This window comes from Lissotriton vulgaris, unplaced genomic scaffold (assembly GCF_964263255.1).
Source record: "Lissotriton vulgaris unplaced genomic scaffold, aLisVul1.2 SCAFFOLD_830, whole genome shotgun sequence".
Classification (NCBI taxonomy): Eukaryota; Metazoa; Chordata; class Amphibia; order Caudata; family Salamandridae; genus Lissotriton; species Lissotriton vulgaris.
The window spans coordinates 574,848-602,431 of record NW_028254425.1 but is presented as its reverse complement, the minus strand read 5'-3'; the positions used below and the strand labels follow the sequence as shown (position 1 = coordinate 602,431).

The window sequence follows — 27,584 nt, the reverse complement described above, 5'->3', positions numbered from 1 at the left end:
GCAAAAACTATCTGCATAGCGACGAATGGAGCTGGGGTGTGGGGTATGGCGACAATGGACCCTTTACAAAGAATGAGAGGATGGTTTTTATAAACGACTAGCAGCCCGCCCCAGCGTTGCCTGGGGCAGAAGGGGGCTGCATTTTTTGGCCGGGGCGGAGCGAGCAGAGGTAGGTGTGATGTACCTCACGACCCCCGCAGCCCCGACCCCCTGCACTGACAAATTGCTCCTCCACCCTGCTCCGCTCCGTTCTCAGCCACCCTCAGCCCTCAGCCTGACAGCTCTGCTCCGCTGCTGCAGCTGACGGGACTCCTCCTTCTCCTTCTCTGGAAACACGGACATGTTCACGGACACGGATCACCTCCCCCTCCCGCCCCCGCTCCCGCCCCCGCCCCGACATGTTTGTAAATGCCTTACCTGATCTCCTCACATCACCGCCGCTCCATGTCCCGTCATCACGCACGTCACGGGCAGCTGTTCACAGACACGGATCACCTCCCCCTCCCGCTCCCGCCCCCGCTCCCGCCCCGACATGTTTGTAAATGCCTTACCTGATCTCCTCACATCTCCGCCGCTCCATGTCCCGTCATCACGCATGTCACGGGCAGCTGTTCACGGACACGGATCACCTCCCGCTCCCGCTCCGGCCCCGACATTTTCAGTGTTTGTAAATGCCTTACCTGATCTCCTCACATCACCGCCGCTCCATGCTCCGTCATCACGCATGTCGCGGGCAGCTGTTCACGGACACGGATCACCTCCCGCTCCCGCTCCGGCCCCGACATTTTCAGTGTTTGTAAATGCCTTACCTGATCTCCTCACATCACCGCCGCTCCATGTTCCGTCATCACGCATGTCGCGGGCAGCGCGTCGCGGCCAGTGCTACGTCGCGGCCGGCGCTTCTTTCTTTTTGTTTTTGAAGTTAATTTTTTTAATTTTTTTAATTTACGTTTTTTTTTAATTTTATGTAGCCTATGTCCATCTACACATCCTGACATTTTCAAGGATGTATCGGGTGTGTAGATTGGCGCTGTGGTTCCCGAGTTTACCTGGCTCAAAGGTGAGTCAAATAGTAGTATAGATGTGCACACTGCCGATGCAGAAATAACGCCGACACAAATCAGTTTACCTAAACGGGGCCTGGTTTAATGTGGCTTGATACCGCAGACCTCTCTGTTTTGCTATGACTGAGAGATTTTATAAATGCCCATGTTTGTTTCAGTGGTAGCGAATGTACTGACCTCATAAGGATGAACGCCCGAGTTGGCCCCACTGGGATAGAAAGCTCTGGCCCATCATGCTGCCTACAGATCTCATTAAAACAATAACCCAATGAGACAGGTTAACAATTGATGGTGCCGGGTCTGGGTTAATCGCCGGGTACCTGGACCAGCACAGGAACCATGGAAGTTCGACTTGGTTTTATTTTGTATCCTGAAAGAACAGCTTTTCATTTTAAAAAAATGCATGTTTAATGGCCAAACAATAATTAGTCATGTGCTTTAAAGATTTGGGTTTCGGAATAGGAACGGAATAGACCCCAAAGGACCCACATCAGGGTACCACTCCCTGAGAGTACGCCACCCGGGCAAAGAGTCTCGGTGGGTTGGCACTCACTTCAGAGTGGTATCTGTGGGTAACATGCGAGCCACTGATTTATTGCTGGTCTAACTCTGCCTCTCCTCATTCCTAAGCTTATAAACTGTGCAATAATACCACCTTATTAAAGCGCCAAGAGACGCTTTACTTGTGTGTGCGCAATATGAAATATTTCTACTATTACAACGCCCCTGCCGCTCTGCAGCAGCACCGTTTTGTTTGTTTTTTACCGGATTACAAAAGGGAACAGTTTACAGTAAGTCGCAGGTGCGTTCTTTAAGTAAACGCCTCATCAGCTCCAGTACTTGCACACACCTCATTTCACCAGAATGTCAGTGCTAACAGCAGGCGGCCCTTCTCTTTACATCACATGCTCCAGCAAATGCTCTCACCCACCCCACCGGACTCTGCCCCCTTTCTTCCTCAAAGGCCTTAGTTCCTCAACTGTCCTTTTAAGTACCTTCTAGGCGCCCTGTCATCCACTTGTCGCGACGGGGAGAATCCTCAATGAAACCCTGTCGTGATCTCTGCTCCTACATACCGGGTTGAAGGGAGCAGAATGGGGCTGAGGCAGCTGAGGGGCAGAGGATGGTAGAGCATTGCAAATGACACAAGGTTAGGCGGTATCCAGGGGCGGACCTCTCCAGACCAGGTATGTCGAGTGCTTCTGGAGGGACAGAGCACACAACAGGATCTCATTGTGGAATCTCCCGTCGGCTCAAACATTTTCGCATTTATATTCTATAGCAGCCCGCCCCAGCGTTGCCTGGGGCAGAAGGGGGCTGGGAGCTGCATATTTTGGTGGGGGCGGAGCGAGCAGAGGTAGGTGTGATGTACCTCACGACCCCCGCAGCCCCGACCCCCTGCGCTGACAGATTGCTCCTCCACCCTGCTCCGCTCCGTTCTCAGCTGCCCTCAGCCCTCAGCCGGTCAGCTCTGCTCCGCTGCTGCAGCTGACGGGACTCCTCCTTCTCCTTCTCTGGAAACACGGACATGTTCACTGATCACCTCCCCCTCCCGCCCCCGCGCCCGCCCCGACATGTTTGTAAATGCCTTACCTGATCTCCTCACATCACCGCCGCTCCATGTCCGTCATCACACACGTCGCGGGCAGCGCGTCGCGGGCAGCGCTACGTCGCGGCCGGCGTTTCTTTCAGGGGACTACTTTGTTTTTAAAGTTAATTTTTTAAATTTACGTTTTTTTTAAATTTTATGTAGCCTATGTCCATCTACACATCCTGACATTTTCAAGGATGTATCGTGTGTGTAGATTGGCGCTGTGGTTCCCGAGTTTACCTGGCTCAAAGGTGAGAGTTCTCTCTTTATAATAGTAGTATAGATTACTAGCCCTCCCAAGTGACTGTTCAAATTATAATTGCCATATTGAACTTGAGGCCCATAGTTTTCTGGCATCTGAGGTTAGCACCCATTTTGAAATGGCACTCGATTTGGAGGAGAGATGCTGTTAACCTGACCTAATATATGATTAGGGACTGTTTAGCCCTAGAGAATGTACATGAGATCCCTTGGCTGCAATATGTGAAATCTACGCTGGGAATTGTGGGTTTGGGAGATCTATATGTTAGTCTATCCAGCTGTATGACTGTGTCAAAAGCAAGATTTAAACACATCTTTTTAGAGAAGACTGCAGGAGAGAGAGGAGAATCAAGCCGTGAAAAACCCTCAGTAAAGGTGTACCTTATGCGCCCCCTCTCCACTCAGGTCTGCGAATCATACCAAGGGCCTGATTCTGCTGCGGTTAGGAAGGCCTCCTAATGGCATTTGCTCCTTCCAAATCGGATCGGGACCGTGTCTTCCCGACCCAGGGCCCAATTATGATGCGGTTAGGAACATATGCTCCCACTGAAGTCAACGGGAGTCCAACCAAATCGTATCTGGAAGCATCCAGATGCATCGTACTCCATCGGTCGGACTCTCCCGATCCGAGTGGGTTGGAAACCATTTCCAAACCGATTAGGTCGGGAAGCTTTCCACCCGCATCAGAATCAGGCCCTTAGTGTTTGTGTCAAATCCCCAAAATCGTTTTTTCTAGTAAAGTTCTGTATGAATCTTATTCATTTGATGATGGGTTTTCCAAAGAATATGTATTCGCTAAACGATTTGCCAGTTTGTCCCTGTGATGAAGGGTCAGCCCAGTCAGATTTGCATTTATGTTTTTTTGCAGTTTTTACGATCTACAAAGAAAAATGTTTATTCTCCCTCTTATGCATACATTCCATTTTAAACAATGTTGCCCTGCTCTTCATTGTATTAAAACAATAGATTAATCCCTTTGTATGTCATGCTACCGCCTCATTTCTCTGGTCCTCTCTGAATAGCAGAAGGGCCATGACAGAATGGGAGAGTGAAGGTCAAAAATGAGGCGAGTGTTGATTAATGCTGATGGCACAATGCACTTTACAATTTTATGATGGTTGTCTTTTTAAATTTAGGATTTTATATATGGATTCTAACCTTGTTTTTATTAAGTATCACAAACTATGCGTGTATTTTTATTAATGTAGGGTGTTTTTTATGTACTTAATATGCGTTGGAAACATTGCAAAATAAAGAATTTTCACTGACTGACAATGCTTCGTCGAGTACATTCAAAACGTTTGAGGCAAGGGCCGTTCTCAAAATCTGAACAGCACTAAAACCCTCAAACCACGTTAGCGACCCTGACCAATGAAAGTATTTAGTCAGATCAAAATGTCCTTACTCCCTATGTAGACTAAAATAGTTAATGCCTCATTACTCCAAGGATCGATCCCTGATTGCCGTAAAGCAGGGCAGGTTACCTCCATTAAAAAAAAAAAATACTACAGACCTCTCAGACTTAAACAACTTCCACCTAATCTCTACAATTCCAAAACTAGCTAAGCTCCTTGAGAAATGTGTACATGTACAACTGTGCAAACACATTTACCAATTCAATCTCTTAGATCAATGCCAATTCACCTTCTGCCATGGCCACAGCACTGAATCGGCGCTCACGCACACAGCTGATGAGGCCTTAAGAATGTTGGATCAGAACGAATCCTGCCTTCTTATCCTCCTTGACCACTCATCAGCCTTCAATACTGTCAAACATGACAGCCTCCTAGACCTACTCAAAAATAGGATTATTATTATTATTATAATTACATTTGTTAAGCGCGCAGCTACCCGGAGGTTTCCCGGCGCTAAGGCAAACAGAACGGTATACAAGGTGAGAGGAACGTCGGACCAGAAGTTTAAGCATTGAAAAGCCAGGTTTTAATTCCTTTACGGAATGTCAAAAATCACAGTTCAGAACGCAAAGATTGGGGTAGGGAGTTCCATAAGGAAGGTGCTAACAGGAGGAACGAGCGCCCTCCCATTTTGGCTCTGTTGACACGCGGTATCCTAAACTTGTTCTGAGTGGACGACCTAAGTGTGCGGGGGGGAATATATTGCTGCACCAAAACAGATAGATAGTGCGGGGCTCTTCCAGTCATAATCTTGTGCATGAAACAAAGTGCTTTGAATTTGAGTCGGCTCTCAATTCGCAACCAATGCAGTTTACGCATATGAGACGCGGCCGAGGCTCTGGCAGGCAGGTTACATATAAGGCGAACTGCCATATTCTGTACCACCTGGTACTTCCTGGTTACCTCCTTGCAGGCACCCAGGAGTAGGATGTTCCCATAGTCCAGGCGTGAGGTGACAAGAGCCTGGACTACAGTCCTCAGGGTGTCAGCAGGCAGCATCCACGTGATTTTCCTCAGCCACCTGATGATGGTGGTACAGGTGGCGGAGACTTTCACAACGTGTTGCTTGAAGGATAATTGATTGTCGAGGAGGACACCAAGATTACGAGCTGTCACGGTTGGAATAGGTAGAGGGCCCATCTCCGGAGGCCAATGTTGTGGGCCCCAAAGCAAGGTATCTGAGCCAAACAGGAGAAGGAATTGACGTGTTTCTCCAGAATTTTAGAGAAACATGAGACTATTGGGGTCTGTTCTTTACTGGTTTACCTCTTTTTTCAACAGAGCTCAAAGAATCAAAGTCAATATGTCCCTATCCAACCCCACACAGGTCATATTTGGGGTCTCTTAAGGGTCTTTGCTCATGAACCTCAATCCGAATTGTTGAATGTATTGAACATCCACTTTCACATTTACGCAGATGGCGCCCAAGTGTACTTAAAAATATCTTACTCCGAAAATATTAAGACTCCAAAAAACACATAACTGGTTGACTGCTAACCAGCTCAAACTAAACGCTCTAAAAACAGAATTCTACCCAATTGCCCCACTCACTGGACATCGCAGATTGGATGAGACAACTGATGTCCCTGAACTGCATCCACACATTATAGAGTCAAAGAGATCTCTGAGGACAACGCTGGACAGGAATCTGAAGATGCAGGAGCACATCATCTCTGCCACTAAATGAGTGAATTTTCACATGACCGTCTTAAGAAAAATGAAACCCTTCTTACCTCCAGATGACTCCAAGTCCACTGTTCAAGCTCTAGTGATTCCCAAGTTGTACTATGGGAGTGCAACCATATGCAGCCTACTCAGAGCTAAGCTTGCGCCACAGCTAGATTCATCAAGCATTTTTGCAAGCGCAAACGATGCGAAACGCAAAATTCGGCCGTTTGCGCCCGCAAAAATGGCATTTGGAATTCATCAATGGGTCATGAACTCGCAATTTGAAAAATCGCAAATAATTGTGATTTCTCAAATTGCGATCGCATTTAAGGAATCTCAATTAGAGATTCCTTAAATGCTATTCATGAACCTCTAAAAAATTGCGAATTCGCTTTTTTTTACCGCTATTTACCGCGAAGTCTGACTTCGTGGTAAATATCGAAAACTTAGAAAAATGCACATCAGTGCATTTTTCTAAGTGGTATGTTACACACACACATGTCCTTTGGACATGTGTGTGCGCAACATCACTCTACATTGACATTTCAGGGGTGCTACAGGGTGTCCTTTGGACACCCCTGGCACCCTTGAAATCGCATCCTTATTTGCGATTAGAAAATTGCTAATCGCAAATAAGGATTGACTCCCCATTCATTCCTATGGGCCTTTGGCAAATAAGGATTGGCCCATAGGAATGAATGGGGAGTCAATCCTTATTTGCGATTAGCAATTTGCTAATCGCAAATAAGGAGGCTGTAGGAATCGCAATTTATTTTGCGATTTCTACATGAATCCCGATTTGCAAGTCCTTAATAGCGATTCCTTAATAATCGCTATTAAGGACTCGCAAATCGGGACATTGCCTCTATTAACTAGGCTGCTAGGCTCATTACACGATCGAAAAGAAACAAATGCATCACTTCTGATCTGGAATCTCTTAACTGGCTTCCATATGAGGCAAGGATTCCTTTGAAAATTGCCTGCATGACCCACAAATGCCTCCACTCCAACACTCAGAGATAAGGTGCATAAAAACTAGAGGTATCAGGGGGCGTCAGAGTTTCTAAGAGCTCCAGTTTCTTACTGCTAAAAACACCAACATTTTTTTTTTTTAAACATATAACCAAGCCTTCTGAGGTATTGGCCTGAGAATTGGGAACACACTACTACTTCCGATTAGAATGAACCCCTCAACTGCTCCAATGAAGGAAGATGTCAAAAGGATACTGCTGAACAAATTCCTGCTGTAGAACTCATGATCTATTCTACAGGACAAGATCTACCCCATAATCTGCACACATGCTTATTTCTCTCAGACGGTGTGATTATTTGGTTTAGGTTGCTGTAGGCCTGGGAGCTTAGGTGTTCTCTCGAGGGGATTCACCCATTCCATGTCCCTTCCATGATGATGATGTTATATTTATATGTTATTATAGAGAACAGCGGTCCTAAGGAATTACAATCTGACAAGAGAATAATAATATAGACTACAATCAGTGCTATATTTTTTCAGCGCCCAGCGTGTCCAACTGTGGGGGGACAGACACCAAGCTGATTCTTTAACGATCGAAACGTCGACGCGATATACAGTGTAACACATGATTTAACATGTATACTTGAAATTGCTTACACTGTAGGGTGAATTTTGTGAAATTGTTTACCGTAATTGCAAGTCACCTTTTGGCTCAAAAAACCTGTTTCTTGCCTGAAAAACTTCCTTCTTCCTCTCATCTCTCTTGCTCTGATTGGTTTTTCAAAACTTTTGGGATAGGTACAGGACTGTACCCCATCTCGCCGCCTATCTTGGCCCCTCTCTGGGTCAACACGATTCTACATCATTCCTCGAATAAACCCACGCCCGGCTGGGCGCTGAAAAAATATAGCACTGATTGTAGTCTATATTATTATTCTCTTGTCAGATTGTAATTCCTTAGGACCCCTGTTCTCTGTAATAAGTTAATTAACCCATTGTCCGAAGGCCCCCGATTGGGTTCCTTTGTGTTCCTGAAACGTTATATTTATATGTGTCACCTTGAACATTGTAAAGCACTTTGATACCCCCGAGGATCTTGTTCACGCTACATAAACTTCATCAATAAATAAATAAATCCTCAAATATGATAAAGTAGACTTAAAAGTATACATGTACTTGTAAATGCAAATATGTATGGAATGATTCTGTAAAGATGGAAAAAGGACATTAAATGCCAGAAGCTTTGACTTTGCAGATTTATGGGTCTTGCTGAAAGGCGACCTTTAGTTGTCAAAAGGACATTAAAAAGTCTTTGGAGCCAGGGGATATCTGACATCCATTAGCTGGACACATGCAGAAGAAACAGCTACGACTTAAGGAGTAGACTCTTGGGCTTGTAGGTCTTCTCCACCGTGGGGCTTTCTCTCAGGATAAGTGAGCGTTTACTTGGAGACAGTTTCCTCCATATCAATGAACTTCTCTTTCTCCTTGTCTTCATTGTAGGTGAGTTGGGCTGGCCGCTGCTCAGTACCCGCTCCGTGGCTGCGGGCGTTGTCATGGCTATCTCTTCTAGCATAAACTCCCTTGGCTGCTACGTGCTGTGCACACGGGTATTACGAGCACCCTCCCTCCCACGCCAGGCCTGCAACCGCGGAGTGTGCATGGAAGCTGTGGGGAACATCATGAGTGGGACGCTGGGGAGCATCTCCGGAGCGGCCTCCAGCATTCCCAACGCCTGCAACGTTGGAATCACTCTGGTAGTCTCAAGCTTTGTTCACCTTTCATTGTTTGTTGATTCCTAAACCATCAGACCCTTGTTTTCTTTTGTATTTTGATATAGCATAGATGTGTACTCTAGCAGGCATATCAGGTGATGTACATCAAATAATCTGACATCAGAGGTCTGGGTGAGGCTGTATTACGGCAATTAGGGTGCAATGGAGCATCTGAGCATGTCATTGGAGTTGCCCTAGGCAACACATTGGGATTTTTTCAAACTAACACTATATCCCTGATCAAGTGCTGAAACAGAGTCTAACAATGTCAGCACTCTAGCCACTGGCCCACATCTCCTCCCGTTTATCATGCAAGCCTCTCGCTGAGCAGTCTCTCCATCTCATTGTGGGATGAGAGGCCACAGGGTGGAAGACGGTGGTGGCCGTGGTCCCTTCTGGGAGATAAACATTAGGGAGGTCATCCTCAAGAGACCTTCAGAACATACTTGTGTTGAAACGTTTGGGGGATGGGGCTTTGTAGTCTGTTTGGTGGGAGGCAACATTTTGGATGGGCACAACATAGAGCCTATGTACCAGGACCACCCTGATTATCAAACAGTGCCAGGTGTCACAACTGGTTTGTATTTTACCTACTGAAAGGTTTTTGTGTAGTGCCACAAGTTGCAATCTTGATGTCTCGGAGTGCTTGGGTTGGGAGATATGGTACACTGGTGAGGACCTGGTTTGCAGCCTGAACTGGAAACCACAGAGCCGTAGTTGGTGTCAGAAAACTATCAACTCTTCGAAAGTCTGCCTTGAGACTAAGGGTCTGATTTAGATCTCTGCAAATGGGTTATTCTATCACAACGGTGACGTATGACCCAACCCGCCGAAAAATAAAACCCATAGGATATAATGGGATTTATATGTCGGTGGCCGGGAAATATACATTTCATAGGATATAATGGGATTTATATTTCTGCAGCTAGGATAGCCATCCCCGTTGTGATGGAGTAACCTGCCCGCCGAGGTCTAAATCAGGTATTTGGTCTTCATTTTCTTTTTTGATGGATAAGTATTTGCAATCGGAGCTCACACAGCAATGCTTGTTTTAGGAATAGGCCCTGCAGAGCTTGGTGGCAAAAAGGGGAATTCAGAAACATTCTCACGATTCCTCTCTCTCTGCAGCTCTTGTGGGTCACACACACACCAGGCAGGTGACACACCTTCTCTCCTGGAGAGGAACCTATTAACTGTTGAAGCAGTACTTACATGTGAGCGTCTACGGCACAAGTTCCCCATAATCCCTCTTGGGTCCACCTAAGTGTTTTGCTAGGTCTGATGGTCCAGTGTGAATAATACAATGTATGCAGCAATTGTTGCAGAACAAAGCCGGTCAGCCCGACATACAGAGCTGGTAGTCGATGGCCGAGTGCATCACCCACCCGCTGCCATCTTCTTCAGAGACCAGATCCCATTTGACTTCTTATGAAACGTTCTGCTCATGGGCAGCATGAGCCTCCATCAGCCAGCTTGCCTTCTTTCCTCTGCCATTGGTTGCAAATCGGTACCATGATAGAATTACCGCACCTCACGGAGGACCCACAGGAGGACGGTACAGAATGAGCAGCCTCCTGGATGTCTCATCATTGGTACAACCCATAACAACAAGGAGAAGCGAGAAGAAAAGGCGATGGAGAAGAGACCTTCACTAAGCCGCTTGTGTGCTGACTCCTTCACACTTCCCTCCTCCTCAGTGGCTGGTGGTGTGCCACCTTATTCTTAAACTCTCTTGTGCTGGCTCCCTTCAAGGTGAGGTCCAACCAAGAGGCCTTAATGCCTAAAATCAAAGAATATTTACTCTGCGTTACGCATTCATTCGATGTATTTTACTGTAAGTGTGCAGGTACCATATTAATCAAATTATATGTGTTGGTACCATTAATTAACACCTTTGGGTGTCTTCCTGATACAATTCAGATTGCCTGTTGTATTGATGCTATGTTTTATTTAGACTTACTCTCCTTTGTTTTTTTTTTCTTTGTTTCTCCATATGAAGGGATATGTTGTATTCTCTGCACTTATGTTTCTCTGTACCTCTTTAAGTCCCGCATTCCATTTTCCCTAATAAACACTTATTAAGCTGTACATTTGTCTACTAGCTTCATTTACAACATAGCCACAGCTGGAAGCACACCAGCCAGGGGACGGTTTAGTGTCACCCTTGTAAAGGCTTAGAAGTACATGGGGGACCGTTCTGATGAGCAGGGGCAGAGTGGATGCAGAGGATCACCACATGCCATGGGATCCACCAATCAAGGGATCAATTCACAAGACAATGATTAGGAAATTCTGTCAGGGGGTACATTTTAAGTACAGCAATTCTCTGCAAAGAGGCAATGCTATGGGAGTGACATCCTTGTTTATAATCCCAGCTTTTAAAAAAAAGGGTACCTCTCTCCTCCAGTGATCTTTTGCCAGACGAGCATGAGCCCACCGTCTCCTGTCTGCACCCAATATGGCATGCACATTTTGGAACAGGTGGGTATAAATATCTGACCCATGTTCTACTGAGTGAACAGATCTCTCCATACCATGCCTCTCCACCCCAATCTATGAACAATCTGCTTCCCTTTAGGAAAGCGTTAAACCCTGGGCGTTCAGCTCCTTATGAACTTTGGATACTGAGGCTTTTTCTTCACATTAGTTCTGTTAATAGATGAACATCAGTGAGCTTTGGGTGGAGGTTTCGATTGAGCTAGCGCCAAGACACCTCCAGGTATACGTGCGCTGGTAAACAGACATAATATCGATTCCAAAATATCGTTTGGACAAAATATCGAGTACAAAATATAGACTAGTCAAAATATCGACCAGACATAATATAGACTACAAAAATATCGAATAATATCGATATTAATAGCCAAAATATCGAAACAAAAATATAGACTAGACATAATATCGATTAGATAGAATATAGAAAAAAAAATCGAAAATAAGGTAGTTATTAATAATTTTTAATAATTGTGTAATATAAATCTGTAGCGGGTTGTGGGTTTATAGGGGAATAGGGTGGGAAGTAATTTAATTATAATTAATTAATTATGTAAATTATTATTAATTGTTAATTAATTATTAATTGGTAAATAATTAAAATATAATTGGTAAAAAATAATAAATAATAAATAATTAATTTTTAGTAAATTATTTTCTGTAGCGGGTTGTGGGTTTATAGGGGAATTAGGGTGGGAATTAATTTTATTATAATTAATTAATGATGTACATTAATAATAATTGTTAATTCATTATTAATAGGTAATTAATTAAAATATAATTGGTAATTAATTATAAATATTTAATTGATAAACAATTAATATTTAGGAAATTATATTCTGTAGCGGGTTGTGGGTTTATTGGGGGATAGGGTGGGAAGTAATTTAATAATAATTAACTAATCATGTAAATTAATAATAATTGTTAAATAATTATTAATTGGTAATTAATTAAAATATAATTGGTAATTAATTATAAATATTTAATTGATAAATAATTAATATTTAGGAAATTATATTCTGTAGCGGGTTGTGGGTTTATTGGGGGATAGGGTGGGAAGTAATTTAATAATAATTAATTAATCATGTAAATTAATAATAATTGTTAAATAATTATTAATTGGTAATTAATTAAAATATAATTGGTATTTAATTATAAATATTTAATTGATAAATAATTAATATTTAGTCATTTATTTTCTGTAGTGGGTTGTGAGTTTATAGGGGGATAGGGTGGGAAGTTATTTAATAATAATTAATTAATTATGTAAATTAATTAAAATTGTTAATTGTTAATTAATTAATAGTCTTTTTAACCCCTACGCTATCCAGCGCTTTCCCTACTGTTGCACCCACTGGAGTGGGAATAGTAATTTTAACACCTACGCTATCCAACGCTTTCCCTACTGTTGCACCCACTGGAGTGGGAATAGTAATTTTAACCCCTACGCTATCCAACGCTTTCCCTACTGTTGCACCCACTGGAGTGGGAATAGTAATTTTAACCCCTACGCTATCCAACGCTTTCCCTACTGATGCACCCACTGGAGTGGGAATAGTAATTTTTACCCCTACGCTATCCAACGCTTTCCCTACTGTTGCACCCACTGGAGTGGGAATAGTAATTTTAACCCTGACGCTTTCCAATGTTTTCCCTACTGCTGCACCCACTGGAGTGGGAATAGTAATTTATTTATTTTTTTTAAACTTTATTTTTGTTGCAGGTAAGAGACACATATTTTCTCAGCCCGTGGGCTGCATTTCCAAACTATCAATCGTGTACTAATCTAGAATAGAGTTGTAGACACGGCCCATCAGCCCACATCCCGGAGGCCGGGCGGCGCAGCTGTAGTCAATCAACCGAACCTTAAATAGTCAGCAGCAGTGCGGGTCATCAATGTCAAGTCGGTATCCTGCATTTTTCATACGAAAACATCCCCCCCCCATCCCCCCAACTATAGTCGTTGTGACTGAATAACAAACCCCAACAAGCTCATTGCCCCATCAGTTCCTCGTATCCCCCAACATTCGGTGCAACTTCCCTATGGTCACAGTTTCGCCCTCGACCTCCTCCCCCCTCCCAGCACTTCCCCCCAGAACAGTACCTTTCCAGTCTTTTCTTTCAAAAATTTCTCCTCGGTAGTACATACCTCCCCACTCATGTCTTTGCAGTTCCAAATTAGATCCCCACTCCCATTTGTAGGTCCCCCATGTTCGACCTGGCAAACCTCACTGTCCTCCCTCCAAACCATGGTAGTGTCTCCATTTCGCCCAGACCCTCCGAAACTTTTTAGGGCATCCCCTCGCCTTATACGTCACCCTTTCTGCAGCCATGTAGAGATCTAGGCCCCTTCTCCATTCCTCCATGTCTGGTGTCTCCGTGGCCCCCCAATATTTTGCGATGTCCCTCTTGGCCACCACTAGCGCCAGTACTAAAAATATGAGTTGGTAGCGTGGTAAGTCCACTTCGTTTGTCATGCCCAACAACGCCAGTTTCGGGTCTTGCTCTAACTCTATCCCCAGGACTTCCCCCAGTTCCGTAAAAATGTGTGTCCAGTATATGCGTATTTTATCGCACGACCATATTGTGTGGTAGAAGTCACCTGGGTGTTGTTGACATCTGAGACACCGGGGGTCCGTTATTTTTCCCGTTTTGAGGAGACGTACCCTATCAAAGTAAGTCCTGTGTAGCACGTGCAGCTGAATGAGCCTCAACCCTGACTTAATCGCCACCTCGCGTGGGTGCATCAAGACTATCTCCCAGTCCAAATCCTCCATCTCGCCTACATCCGCCTCCCATAGTCTCCTAAGTTTCGTTAAGTCCCCCAGCATAGTGTTAGTCAGTGTCTTGTATGTGAGCGAGACCGCCTGATGCGTTATCTGTTCCTGCAGAAGCCTACCTTCTAGTGGGGCGTATTCTGGCAAATCTGTGAGAGAGATGTTTTGGGCTCTCCACGCATGCGCCAATTGTGTGTGCTTGAAAAGTTGAGAGCGGTGTAGTCCATAGTCCATTTGTAGCCTGTCGAACTACTTCAATTCCCCCCTATAGATGACATCGCCAATATGTGAAATACCTATGTCATCCCATCTTTGGAAACCTTTCAGCTTTTTGAGTTCTGTGAGCCAATGGCAGTGCCACAACGGCGTCTGTCTAGTTGGTCTCCCCTTCCACCCCATCCGTTTTGTCGCTCGCGTCCACGCCCATAGTGTGAGCTGTGTCGCCGGTAGGAGCGACCTCCTTATCCTACCACCGTAGAGATAGTGGTATACATTGTGAGGTGACAGCTTTTGCCATTCCAGTGCGTACGTCGGGTGGTCAGCCGGGGCATGGATCCACTCGTTTATTGGAGTTAGGTGCTCCGCCCAATAGTACGCCTCTAGGTTAGGCAGGGAAATCCCCCCACTGTATTGGTGTCGCTGGAGCGTCTGAAGTGCAATACGCGGTTGTTTCCCCAGCCACAGAAAGGAGCGCAGGTCCGCGTGTACCTTGGGTAGCGTGGCGGCCGGGAGCGGGTAGTATTCGTTTTGGAGTGCATAAAGGAACTTGGGGAGGGTAATCATTTTGTACATCGCAGCCCTTCCTAACAGGGTGAGCGGCAGTTGTCTCCATCTATTCATGTCCACTACCGCCTCGGCCATGACTCGCTCTACATTTCTGTTGAACGAGAGCGCCCTGTCTAATGTAACATAGACCCCCAGATATTGAAACCCCTCTGTGGTGGTGAGCAGTTGGTCAGGTAGGGCCCCCCACCTATCCGCTCCTTGTGGGTCATAGAGTATTGATTTGTTCCAATTGATGGTATGACCCGCTCTTGCGCCAAAGCCCTCCAATACCCTGAATAACTCCGGGACCGAAACCTCCGGGTCTGTTATGTAGAGCAGCACGTCGTCTGCATACAGCGAGATTTTTTCCTGTGTTTCCCAGGATGTCTCCCCAGAGAAGCTGTGGATACCAGGGTTTTGTCTAATCCTGGCGGCCAGGACCTCGATTGTGAGCGTGAATAGTAAGGGGGACAGTGGGCACCCCTGTCTCGGGCCTCTGGACACCCTAAATTCTCTGGACATTCTGCCATTGACTCGCACACGCGCTGTCGGAGCTGTATACAGTAACTCTATCCACCCCTGAAATTTTGGGCCAAGGCCGAACCGCTGTAGTGTTGCCAAAAGGAATGGCCAGTGCACAGCGTCGAACGCCTTTTCTGCATCTAGGGAAAGAAACCAGTGGGGTTCCGTTCTGTCCTTGACTTCCTGCAACCAATTATGTGTGCGTCCCAGGTTTAGTTTATTCGCTCTGTCTGGCAGGAAACCTGACTGCTCTGTGTGGATGAGATCTGGAATCACCGACCTCAGGCGCGTCGCCAGTACCGTAGCCAAGATCTTCACCTCCATGTTAAGGAGTGAAATGGGGCGATACGAAGCACAGTCGTCGGCGGGTTTGCCCTTTTTGTGAATCGGTACAATGGTGGCCAACGCAAGGTCGGGTGGGAGGCGTCCTACCCAATATGATTCAGTGTAGAGGGCTTTCAGGTGGCGCGTCAACAAATCTGCTGTACGTTTAAAAAATTCTGCAGGGAATCCATTGGGCCCCGGCGTTTTCCCTGTTTTGAGCTTATTGATGGCCTCGGAGATCTCGTCTAGCGAGATATCTGTCTCCAGAGCCGAACTGGATTCAGTGTCTAGAGCCGGCAGATCTACTCCCTCCATGTATTGTAGTGCGTCCTCTACCGTCCCGAGGTCCCTTGCAGCATAGAAGCTTTCATAGTGTGCCGCAAATGTATCGGCTATCTCCTGTTCGGTGCACACCATGACGTCATCTGTCCGCCTAACCCGTTCCACCCATCTGGCTGCCCTCTCCTTCCTACTCAGCCACGCTAGTAGCTTGCCCGATTTGTCGCCCACGTCATAGAGCCGATGCAGGGTGGCTAGTGATTGCGTCTGCGCCTCGTTCGAGGCAATCTCTTTGTATTCCCTTTGCTTGTCTATCAAGAGTCGTAGTGTGCTGTCCTCCTTGTGTGTCTGGTATTCTCCCTCTAAACGTAGTATTTCGGCCTCCAGTTCCACTATCACTGCCTGTTGTGCCCTACGGTCCTCCCGCAGCCTACTCTGTGCCCTGTCTCTCAGAACCGCTTTCATGGCCTCCCAAAAGGTCACTCCAGAAGCAACCGTGCCTTCATTTTCTGCTATGTATACTTTGACGTCCGCCCTGTGACCTTTTATCACGTCTGGCTTCTGGAGATCCCACGCTGCCAGTCGCCAGTCTGAGCCTGTCCTTCCTCTGTCTGCCCCCACCTTAGCGTACAATGGGGAGTGGTCCGAGAACCCCCATGCCTTATACTCCGCCTTGTCCCCAGTGGTGAGATATTGCCTGGCCATGAAGATATAGTCCAGTCTCGAGAACACTCTATGTGCCCCGGAGTAAAAGGAATACTCCCTATGTGTGGGGTGGCGCCAGCGCGATACATCCGTAAGACCCAGGTTGGCCATGTGTTGTGATAGTGTCGTCTCCGCCCCTCCCCTACGTGTTGGCCCCGTGCGGTCTAGCTCCTCCGACATAACGTCATTTAAGTCACCTCCCACTATTTGTATGGTGTCGGCAGTGTTCATGAGGATCGTAGCTATCGCCTTGTATGTGCGTGCCTGTAGTTTCGATGGGGCGTAGACTGAGAGTATTGTGTATCTTTGCCCCTCCATACTCCCTGTACTCCTGCATATGTCCCTTGAGGGTCGCTCCAAGTACGTGTTGTTTTAAACGGGAATGCTTTGTTTACCAGTATAGCAACTCCCCTAGAATCTTGTGTGTACCCCGCATGGGCTAGGACCGCATACCTGCCTCTGGCTATGAAGTTACATTTTTCGCCCCTGAGGTGCGTCTCCTGCAAGAGGGCAAAGTCCGGCGCCACCCTCTTAATACATGCATTGACTAGACCCCTCTTTATCCTAGAACCCAGGCCATTCACATTCCACGTAAGGATCGAAACCCCCCTGCTGTCTTGTAGCGGTGTCGTCAGTGTACCTGCCATGGTGTGGGGTGGAGTTCATGTTCTGTTTGAGTCTGTGCTGGACACCAATGGCTGTACTGCAACCCCTCCGATTGTGGCTGTCGTCCCCCCCGCCTCCCTCCCCAACCCCAACTTGTGAAACTGTTTCCCCCAGCGATCCCCCCCCCTCCCCACCTCCTTCCCCATCCAGACTCATCCCCACTGAGGACCGAGCTTTCAGTAGGAGTCGGTCTGTCGCCCGCCCACACCCGCCCTTTACTTAGGTATTTTGAAACTTAAAGAGAATTTCAAACTGCGAACAACTGATCTAGTCCACTTCAGCCGTGTTCAAGAGTGGGAGTCTTGTGTCGCCGTTTCTGACCCACTGTATTTGTCTGGGTGATCTTGTTCCATGTCACGTATCACAGTCACTAAGGGGTGGATGGAGCTCTGATGCGTGTCTCTTACATTGACCTCCGGTTCCGAGTCTCTAGTTTCAGCCTCATCCTCACCATCCCCTTCCGAACAGGCCTGTGTGTGTGACCCCTGCCGTAGTGGGTCCGCCGCGCCGGAGGTTCCTGGCGACTCCGACCTCCCCCTCCTACTTCCCGTCGCTGTGCGTGTTCGATAGGGAGTTCCTGTGGCACGCGAGTGCACCCTCCTGGATTTTTGCCGTTGTGGTTTCGGGAGATTCCATTGTGTCTTTTCCCGCACAGTTCTGTCCATTTCCTCTCGCCCCGCCCCTTCCCTGCTGTTGAGTATCGGTCTCTCTTCGAGCCATTGCCATGCCTCCTCCGGGTGGTTGAAGAAGATAGTCTTTTCCTTGTATATAACTTTAAGTTTAGCCGGGAAGAGAAGCATGTAGGTAATGTTCATAGATCTGAGCTTGGTTTTCACTGAATCGAAGGACCGTCTCTGCTTCTGCACCTCCTGGCTATAGTCCGGGAAAATCATTATGTGTGTGTTCTCTAGCCTTATGACACCAAGCCTCCGTGCCTCGCATAGAATCAGGTCCCTGTCTGCGAAGTTGAGGAAACGAGCTATCACAGGCCTAGGTCTCGCACACTCCGGGGGTTTCGCCAGCAGCGCTCAATGGGCTCTCTCAATGACAAAGCATGTCGAGAATTGTGCCTCCGGGAAAGTCTCTTTGAGCCACGTGTGCAGGAATGTCGCCATGTTGTTTCCTTCAATTCCTTCCCGAAATCCTACAAAACGCAGGTTGTTGCGACGCGCCCTATTTTCGGCATCATCGACCTTCCATAGCAGCTGCCTGTGGGACGCTTGGAGTTCTGCCATGTCTCTCCGAATCGTTGTAATCGAATCCTCTGCCTCCCCGATTCGCGATTCCGTCTCCGTCACTCTGGCCGAGAGGTTCCTGAAATCCTGGCGCAGGAGGGTGACTTCAGATCCCACCTCTCCGATTTTCACTTCCAGTGCCGCCCGTGATTCTTGGATATCTGCTCTCGAGGCCTGTATTGCCGCGAGCAGTGCCCCGGTGTCTATGTGACCATCCGCTGCTGTGTCTTGGTTTCCCTTGGCCTGTCGAGGTGCAGCAAAGCTATCCATGGGGCCTTTTGGCAATGGTTTGGGCGGCGGGTCCTTTTTCCCCATGTTGGTCGGCATGGGTCTGTGTCCGACCTTGGCGTTGTGTATCCCGCCCTAGCAGAGCAGTCTTGAAGGTCCCCTGCCCGGTCACACTGATCTCTGGTGTTGTCCCGCTTGTCCACCAGGTTCTTGCTCCAACGTTCACCCCTCCCTCGCCCTATTAAAATTGCGGTTCGTGTTGTATGGGGCTTGCGCTGTAGTGCCTCCGCTCCGTCTGCCACTGGTGTGCCGGGCTCCCCTTCCACGTGTCTCCGGTCGTTGTGTGCGGTCTTCCTCCGGGGGGAGCACCTCGTGCGTTTTATTGTCAGGGATCTAGTTCATTTGGGCTCCGATTCCTCCTATGCTATCCACGTGCTCTCCCCCGCTGTTGATACTCCGCTGCCGGGCTCTTCCACCTCACCACCGTGGCTGCAGCCTGCTCGTGTGCCCGCCCGTTGTTACCTCGGTTCCAGCCGCCTATGTTGTTAGGTCGGGGAAGGGGGTGTCTTTACTCAGTTACACCGCCCTGTCCGTGTCTCACCCAGGTGTCTCCCGCTGCTTGTGCACAGGCTGCACCTGCCTCCTTCACCCGCGGGGTTCCCCCACCTTCTCACGCCCCTAGCAGGACCCTCTGCTCCTTCACCGTCTCAGACACGTACGTGGATGTCACCAGGCCATTGCCTCTGTGTCTCGCCGTGTTCCGCCCAGCCGGCAGGCCGCTGTGATGGTCGAGGGGGGGGTATGGGCCGGCGGTGCGTTGCCTCCACTCTGGCCTCGGCAAGGTTATTGCTCCCTGTGGTGCGCTATGGACAGGCTGGCCAGCCCTCCCTTCACAAGCATCCGCTCCGCTGCGGAGCCCCGCTACCGCTGTAGGTCGTGTGGCGGGTGCGATCGGCGGGATTCCCCCACACCTGCCGTCGGGATGGATGTATGGCTTCGCTGATGCCGGGGGGTAGCGCCGACGTCTCCCCCCTGCGGCGGCCTCTCTGTACCTTTTGCGGGCTCACTGCCGGGTATTGCCAGTCTGGGTCACGCCGCCATATTGGTGAAGGTGTTTCCGCCGCTGGTGCCTGCTGCAGGGGTCAGCGCATCTCTGGTCTCACACATTCAAGTGTGGTTCACCCACGGTGGACACCCAACTCACTCCTCTCGCCGCAGTCTGGCTCCGTGACCCCCGCCACACACCGCTAGCACCATCGGGATGTCCGGGACCGGGTGCCTGGCTCCTCCACCATGTTGGTGCAGTTGTCACCTTGCTCCGGCGCCTCACCCACCGCGGGTCTCCAGTCTCCCAAGCCGGCTCACGATGTGCCGATCTCACCGTGGCGCCGATCCGCTCCTGGCCAGGTGCAAGGGTCAGTGCAGCAACCCGCTGGACATCGCTCCTCGAGCACCCTTTTTAGAGCGCAACCGCCATGTTGCCTCCTCGGGGCTCCCCACCGCCGCCGGCCAAACTTCCGTTTCTCAGGCTCTAGGGTCGTCGGAGCCGCCGTCTACCCCACCCGGCAGTCCCCAGGTGGTCCTCCACACTTTACATATGTTCCGGTGCTCAGTGGTTGAGTATTATGTCGGATTCAATGTTGGCCGGCCGGGAGCTCACGAGCCACACGTCTAGCTCGGCATGCTGTTGGCCACGCCCCCCGGGAATAGTAATTTTAACCCCTACGCTATCCAACGCTTTCCCTACTGTTGCACCCACTGGAGTGGGAATAGTAATTTTTACCCCTACGCTATCCGACGCTTTCCCTACTGTTGCACCCACTGGAGTGGGAATAGTAATTTTAACCCCTACGCTATTCAACGCTTTCCCTACTGTTGCACCCACTGGAGTGGGAATAGTAATTTTAACCCCTACGCTATCCAACGCTTTCCCTACTGTTGCACCCACTGGAGTGGGAATAGTAATTTTTACCCCTACGCTATCCAATGCTTTCCCTACTGTTGCACCCACTGGAGTGGGAATAGTAATTTTAACCTCTACGCTATCCAACGCTTTCCCTACTGTTGCACCCACTGGAGTGGGAATAGTAATTTTACCCCTACGCTATCCAACGCTTTCCATACTGTTGCACCCACTGGAGTGGGAATAGTAATTTTAACCCTTACACTATCCAATGTTTTCCCTACTGTTGCACCCACTGGAGTGGGAATAGTAATTTTTACCCCTAATCTATCCAGCGTTTTTCTACTGTTGAATTCAATTTAGTTGTTACAATAAATTTTAACCAATTTGCTATGCTACGGTAAAAATATAATATATGTTTAGTTAATAATATGTATATATATATATATTTTTTTTTTTTTGTAATTTACATTAATTATTTATTAATATTACATTTATTTAATCATTTTAACTAAGTTTATATTAAATATATTTATTTTTATATTAGTTTTAACTTAATTTAAAGACATAAAAAAAACGATATTTTGACAGTCTATATTATTTACAGTCGATATTTTAGAGTCGATATTTTTGTACTTACCTGTATAAAGATAGAAAGTCGATATTTTGTCCCTCGATATTTTCTCATCGATATTTTTGCAAGTCGATATTAATGGGCTCGATATTATTTCAGTGATCCACGTGCGCTCTAGAAATGAATCTAACATAACATACCCGAGTGAACGAGCATAGCACCGCAGCCACAAAGGCAAATATTGAAGTGCTGGGCCTATGGTTAATGAGAAGTGGAATGTCTCGCCATTGAGGCCCTAGTTGACTGCTCCCAGTGGCAGCTGAGGTCTTCGAGGAAAAGCAGAGGCGAGAGATGGCATCGGGGCATGCAGTGAAGGGGCACAGGAGGTGCAGAAGGGGCCACAAAGGTAGAGGAATGATAGCCGCTCTATCACCACCCCATGGAAGGAAGTCAAGAAAAATGAAGGGAGAGAGAAAAAGGAGCGAAGTCATGAGCATGTGACCCACATAGGAGGAGTGTAGCTCAATGGTTAGAGCAGGCAGACCTCGATGCAGAGCTCTGGCCGGGGACCAGGGTTCGAGTCCTGCCCCGGCGGGTCTCCGGGTCATTAATTCCCCTGACCGGATATTCTCGCCTCAGTGCCTATTCTGATCATGGGTCCCACGCTGCAACTCTGGGCAATAGCTTGCTTAGTCTCCACAATGGCCCCCACAATGCGAGGGATGCCTGGTCTGCACCATGAGGGTGTCCAGGAGTGGACACTTCACAGGGATAGCCAGGAAGGGTTCCCTTGCGGTATTCGTACAAGCGCCGGGAAACCCACTGCGGGTAGCTGTACGCTATACAAGTACAACAAAAAAAAAAACTGAGAGAGGTGGCAGTGGGAGGCTCACCTCAGCAACAGGGGCTGGACTAGAGGTGCCAATGGTCCGCCATCTTAGGGAGTGGAATGGTGAGGGGTGGTTGCTGGGATCGTACATTCCTGGGATGCAGGAGACAGGGCTGGCAGAATGCAGCTGCCCGGCTTGAGGAAGAAGATGATCAAGTCTCCAGTCAGTAAGAGGCCATCCATCACTCGTGCGTCAAAAACCGTGAGGTTATGATTGAGCATGTCTGTGAGAGGGGGGTGGTGTCTGACTTCAAGCCAGAAACCGGTCTTGGGGTTCTTGTATGAACATGGGGTGTCCTCTATAGGACTTGCCGTTCTGAATCCATTCCAGATTTTCAAGATGTCTACCTAAATTAACATTTACATACAATGAATATAAAGAAAACTAATTTATTAATATAGTCGATAGTTTTCCTGAAAACTTGCCATGAAACCTAGAGTGGAAACCCAGGCTATAAACCAAAAGATATACACTCCCTGCAGTATTCCATGATAGAAAACTGATCTGCTGATGACAACAAGCAACATTGTACTCTTTGCTAGTCCCAATCCTGCTGCTGCTCTGGAAAGAATGAGCGGATGAGCTATACTCAGGCTTATTAAGGGGTTGCAATCGATCCCTGTGCACTGCACTGAGCCATATGCTTGGAAAAAAGCATTAGTTACCTCGCTGGTGAAGGAACCATCAGCGCACAGAAAAGACCTCAGTAACTACCGACCAATCTCTCAGTTTCCAGACCCTGTAAACAACGTACAAAAATGTTAGCAAAAAATTAATTAGCTATCTGTAAAAATATAACATCCTAGAAATTATACAGACTGGTTTTAGACCAGCACGCAGTGCAGAAACAGCACTAATTCAGGCCATGGACAAACTGTGGGTGATGGAAGACCGAGGGCCGGTGGCAGTATTGATTTCATAGGACTTATCAGCTGCTTTCGATACGGTCAACCATCAGATACTATTCAGCAGACTGGACGATATAGGGGTGGAAGGTACTATTCTGAACTGGGTGAAATCATAACTGTCAGACAGACATGAAGCTATTGCACTTCCGCCCTTTCGATCAGAGTTTAAGGAAGTCACCCATGGGTTACCCCAAGGTTCGGCGCTAAGCCCCATTCTTTTTAACGCGTGTCTACGTCCTTTACTGACTCTGATTAAGTCAAATGCAATTTCGTTTGTAAACTGTGCAGACAATGCCCAGTTGATCCTGTCTCTATTTACAATATTAGTACGACTCGGAAAGATAAACTACATATTTGCCTAAAAGAGAAGGCAAGGTGGCTCAAGAGGAACACTTTAAAATGTAACTGGAGTAAAACAGAGTTTTTCTGTTGCTCGCCCACAAACATGCCCTATTCATTGCCGAGCAATTTCTGTCCCTGAAGCAATGCTGAGACTACTCAACCTGCACACACAGCTACAAATCTGTGTATTTCTATGAAGGAAAACTATCAATGGAAACTCACAATAATAAGACAACAGCGACCTTCTACAGGCTGATCAGAAACATAAGAAAGATGGTTCCATTACTCGTGCAACCTGCAAGGAAGCTAATGGTATAATGCACTGTCCGAAGTGAGATCGATTATTGCAGTGCGCTACTGCTTGGAGCCCCAGATTACTTACTAAAAAGGTTGGATAGGGTGCAAGCAATGGCAGATCTAGATTTACTTCTGCCCCAGGCACCTTAAGAGAACTCCACTGGCTACCAGTTCAAGAAGGATGTGTCTTTAAAGCAATGTGTATAGTCTTCAAAGCCATTCATGGTATAGGGCCTGCACTACTACACAGAAAATACAGTCACCGCAGGGCTCAGCGAAGTCTTCGACCTTAGGGCCACATGTATGAACACATTTTCCCATTGACACAGAATGGTTAAAACCCTTTGATACATCTAGCCCTCAGTCAGTTAACCCAGTCTGCGTTCCAAGTTTCGGGTCCAAGGTACGGTCTGCCGATGGGTCCTTCCAGGTTAAGGCAGCTCGGCTATGGAAGAAACTACACTCTCTAGGAACTAATGGGAACCTGTACAGCTTATGAAGAGCCTAAAACATGGCTGTTTCCTAAGTAGAAACCTGATTTTGACCAAACTCTTTGTGACAGAATGCAGAAGATTTCATGTGTTGTGAAGTGGTGTGGCTCACTGGTTAGAGGCGGCAGACCCGTAAGCAGAGGACGGCCCGGGACCAGGGTTCGATTCCCAACGTGGCAGGGTCGTGGATCAGGGTCAGCGGGCTCGATAATTCTCGCCTCGTGCCTACTCCAGTCAGGAACCAGACTCGGCAACTCTGGGCATTAGCTTGCCTCATCTTCACAACAGCCCCCCCAGACTGCCGGGGATGCTTGGTCGCACCTTAGAGATACCCATTAGGGACCATCTCTCAGGGTGAGCCAGGACGGGTTCCCCAGCGGTCGAAGCGTGGAGATACTCCTCCGGGAGTCGATTCCTAGCGCTATATAAACCTGCAATTAAATTAAATTAAATTAATTTAATTAAATTAAATTGAGAGGTAACAAACCGATGCTATGTCTCTTGTTTACGTGAATGCAGCACGTTAGAAATGCTTGTTAATAATAATCATTTTGGTTGTGAGGCTTTTGTCGACGTATGGTAAAATCCTATAATATCAGTCGCCAGCGCTTTATGCCTTTTATCAAAGGAATTCTCCAACTAGTACACAGATTAAATATTGGGTCGCGATTGTTCAGGCTTAAGTGTTTTTTCTTTTTAGGGTGCAGGACTAATTCAGCTGGCACGCAGGAGGTGATCAGACCCTTTTTACCACCCCAACTCGAGAGTCTGTAACTTTTCAATGTTTTGCGAGCGGATTATGGATTATGGTCCCAAACACACCCCTTCCAAATAGAGATTCCGTATCAACTTCTAAACACATTTATCAATTCAAAAAATGTTTTCCAAATCACTATATAACTAGATGTATTTAGGACACATTTAGAGGGTTTGCCACTGCTAAAAGCCTGGCACCAAGTTTTTATTGAAACCCAATCTCCATTGGCAAATATTCTCCTTAAATGATGTGGTTCCCCTCAGGTGTATACATACAAGTAAAGTGCAATATTATATTGTTAAAGTGTCCTCGCCCAACAATTTCTCCTTAGGCTGACTTCTTCCTGGGGTCCTGTAACTTATCTAAATAAGAACTGGTCTAAGAGCTGGGACACCCCTAGGAGTAGCTCTGTTTATTCTTGAAGTATTTAATTTCTTGGAGATATCCATATGATTTAATGGGGTACAGTGATTTCAGGTAAACCTATATCCATGCTATTGTAATATTTAAAATTGTATCATGGGTTGGGTCAGTTAAGATATTTTAAAGCCAAATCATATTGTGAGGTGTGTTGCTGTGCACTGGGTAACAGATTGATTGTGATGTGTAGGACAGTTGCTACCCTCGCTCTTGTACCTTTAACCATCGTAGAATTGTCCATGCCATTGTCACTTATGCATTTTCAAGAGCCAGATTTGCTCTCTCTTGGGTTGAAGAGGTGAATAAACCTAAATATTATGCCAGTTTTCCAGTTGGCACAATGCCCTTCTTTGGCAGCCAGCCCCCTTTCCTGGTATTTTTGTGTCTCACTTTGATTTCTCTGCTCACATGGAGCTGGTGGTTGCTGTGCTCAAGACTTTGATAGTGTCAGTGTTAGATCCCTCACTCTTGTCATTTAATTTTGGGTCCTTTTCTTCACATTCTTTGCATATGCCAGCCAAGCCTAGTTCATTAGAACGTGTGCATGCATGTATGACAGCTAATACTGATGACTGAGAAAATATCTCAAAATGTTTTATTCACAGTTTCCTTCTAATGGATTCCTAGATGTATATTTTCTTTGAAAAAAAAGTTGAATTCTAAAATTAAGATACCAAGACCTAACACAAAAGAGAAAGTGAAGAAGCCTACTAAAATAATAGACTGCTCTCTAGAAAATGTGCATAATAGGCTTTCAATCCTAGAGGATTGCCTCAAGAAGGAGTTGGACGCCATAACGCTATAAAATCTGGGATCAGTTCCCTGGAGGTAACTCTCAAGGAAATATTAGAGCATCTAAAAATACTTACTGGAAAGCCTACTGGGAGAGAGTCCCCCCATGGAAAGAGTGTGGTTCTAAAACTGATAACAACAGTCCCAGAAACGACTATTACACAAAATTTGGTTCTCTTCCCCACAAATGATAAACATCAACAATCCCAAAATATCAATCCCCTGACAACATTACCACTTCCGCCGGAATCAACGCCTTTTGTAATTATGTTAAGAAATTTACCCATTTTAAGGCCCAATGTAATGGAAATCTGGCACGAGTTAAAAAATAAGGTGATACACTGGCTAGCTAAAAAATCATAGGGCACAATTTGTCTGGCTAATAAAATTATAATGGTGAGAAGAGTTGGATGGAAAGGACCCTCAATGAAAATTGGTAAAGATGATTTTATTGTGGTGAACTTCCGTTCCCCTTTTTGTGGCAAAAACTCTCCTCTCTGATTTCGCTAATAAACCTGACGATAGCAATATCGATAGGAATATCAGAGTTGAACCCCTGGGGTATTTATATAGGCCTGAAATGTACATGGATAAAAATCTAAATCTCACACAATTTGTACCTATAAAAACACCTAAAAAACTTTTTCTAGATGGCCAGAACGCTTGTCAATTTGACCCAGTATTTAAATATAAATTCCGGACCACAATACCAACAGCAAATCGGTACCTTCCTCTCTCATACTACAATGACCAAGATTGACAACAAGAGAGGGATGGAGTAAAGGGCCATAATTGCCCTAAAGTACATGCTGCAAATTTGTCAATAGTTAATCCGGAAAAGGGCAGCCAACGAATAACCCCAGAAGATCACTACAAAGAAAAGGTCCTAAATAATTCAGAACTAGGTTTATTGACCTTTCCAGCAATTGACCCTGGTGGTTGTCCAGGATAAAATAAAAAATTCACAGAATAAGACTGAGTTTTCCAACTTCCGAAGCCACGAATACAATTAAAACCATATTGAAGACTTGGAATGTTACTGGAATAAAATACAAACTATTAAATACAGACTGTTAGAGATTATCAACAAAGCCCAACTAGCATGCCTTCAAGAGAAGTTGGCAATAGATGATTTCTCTGTGTAGGGTTTCATGACACTTTTAACCCCAGCTACTTCTTCAGAGGGGGGACGGGCTAAGGGAGGCCTGGCTGTGTTAATATCAACAACCTCCTAAATGGAAGTCTTTAAGTTCTTCCTGTCCTCCCCTTATTTTCAGTTTATCCATCTAATAACAGAAGAAAGGACTAATTTGGTTATAATTAACTTTCATAACAATGTCTTTGACACTGCTAAAGTGACAGTAATAATGGACTTAAGTAAAGAACTTGATTATTTTTTAGCTAAAATTAAGGATGGATAGGAGATTTTAATATGTGCAAATGTCAGAGACAAGGACCTGAAAATTGGG

The 27,584-nt window shown here is 46.5% G+C and overlaps 1 protein-coding gene across 1 annotated transcript in view; it reads left to right on the top strand.

Moving 5' to 3' along the window:
• Positions 1 to 27,584, top strand: part of LOC147659533 (solute carrier family 23 member 3-like) — a 260,327-nt gene that overhangs the window by 164,134 nt on the left and 68,609 nt on the right. Inside the window, exon 8 of the mRNA XM_086951665.1 lies at positions 8,476 to 8,729. Coding sequence (XP_086807791.1) covers positions 8,476 to 8,729 — 254 coding nt within the window. The remainder of the gene's footprint in view (positions 1 to 8,475; positions 8,730 to 27,584) is intronic.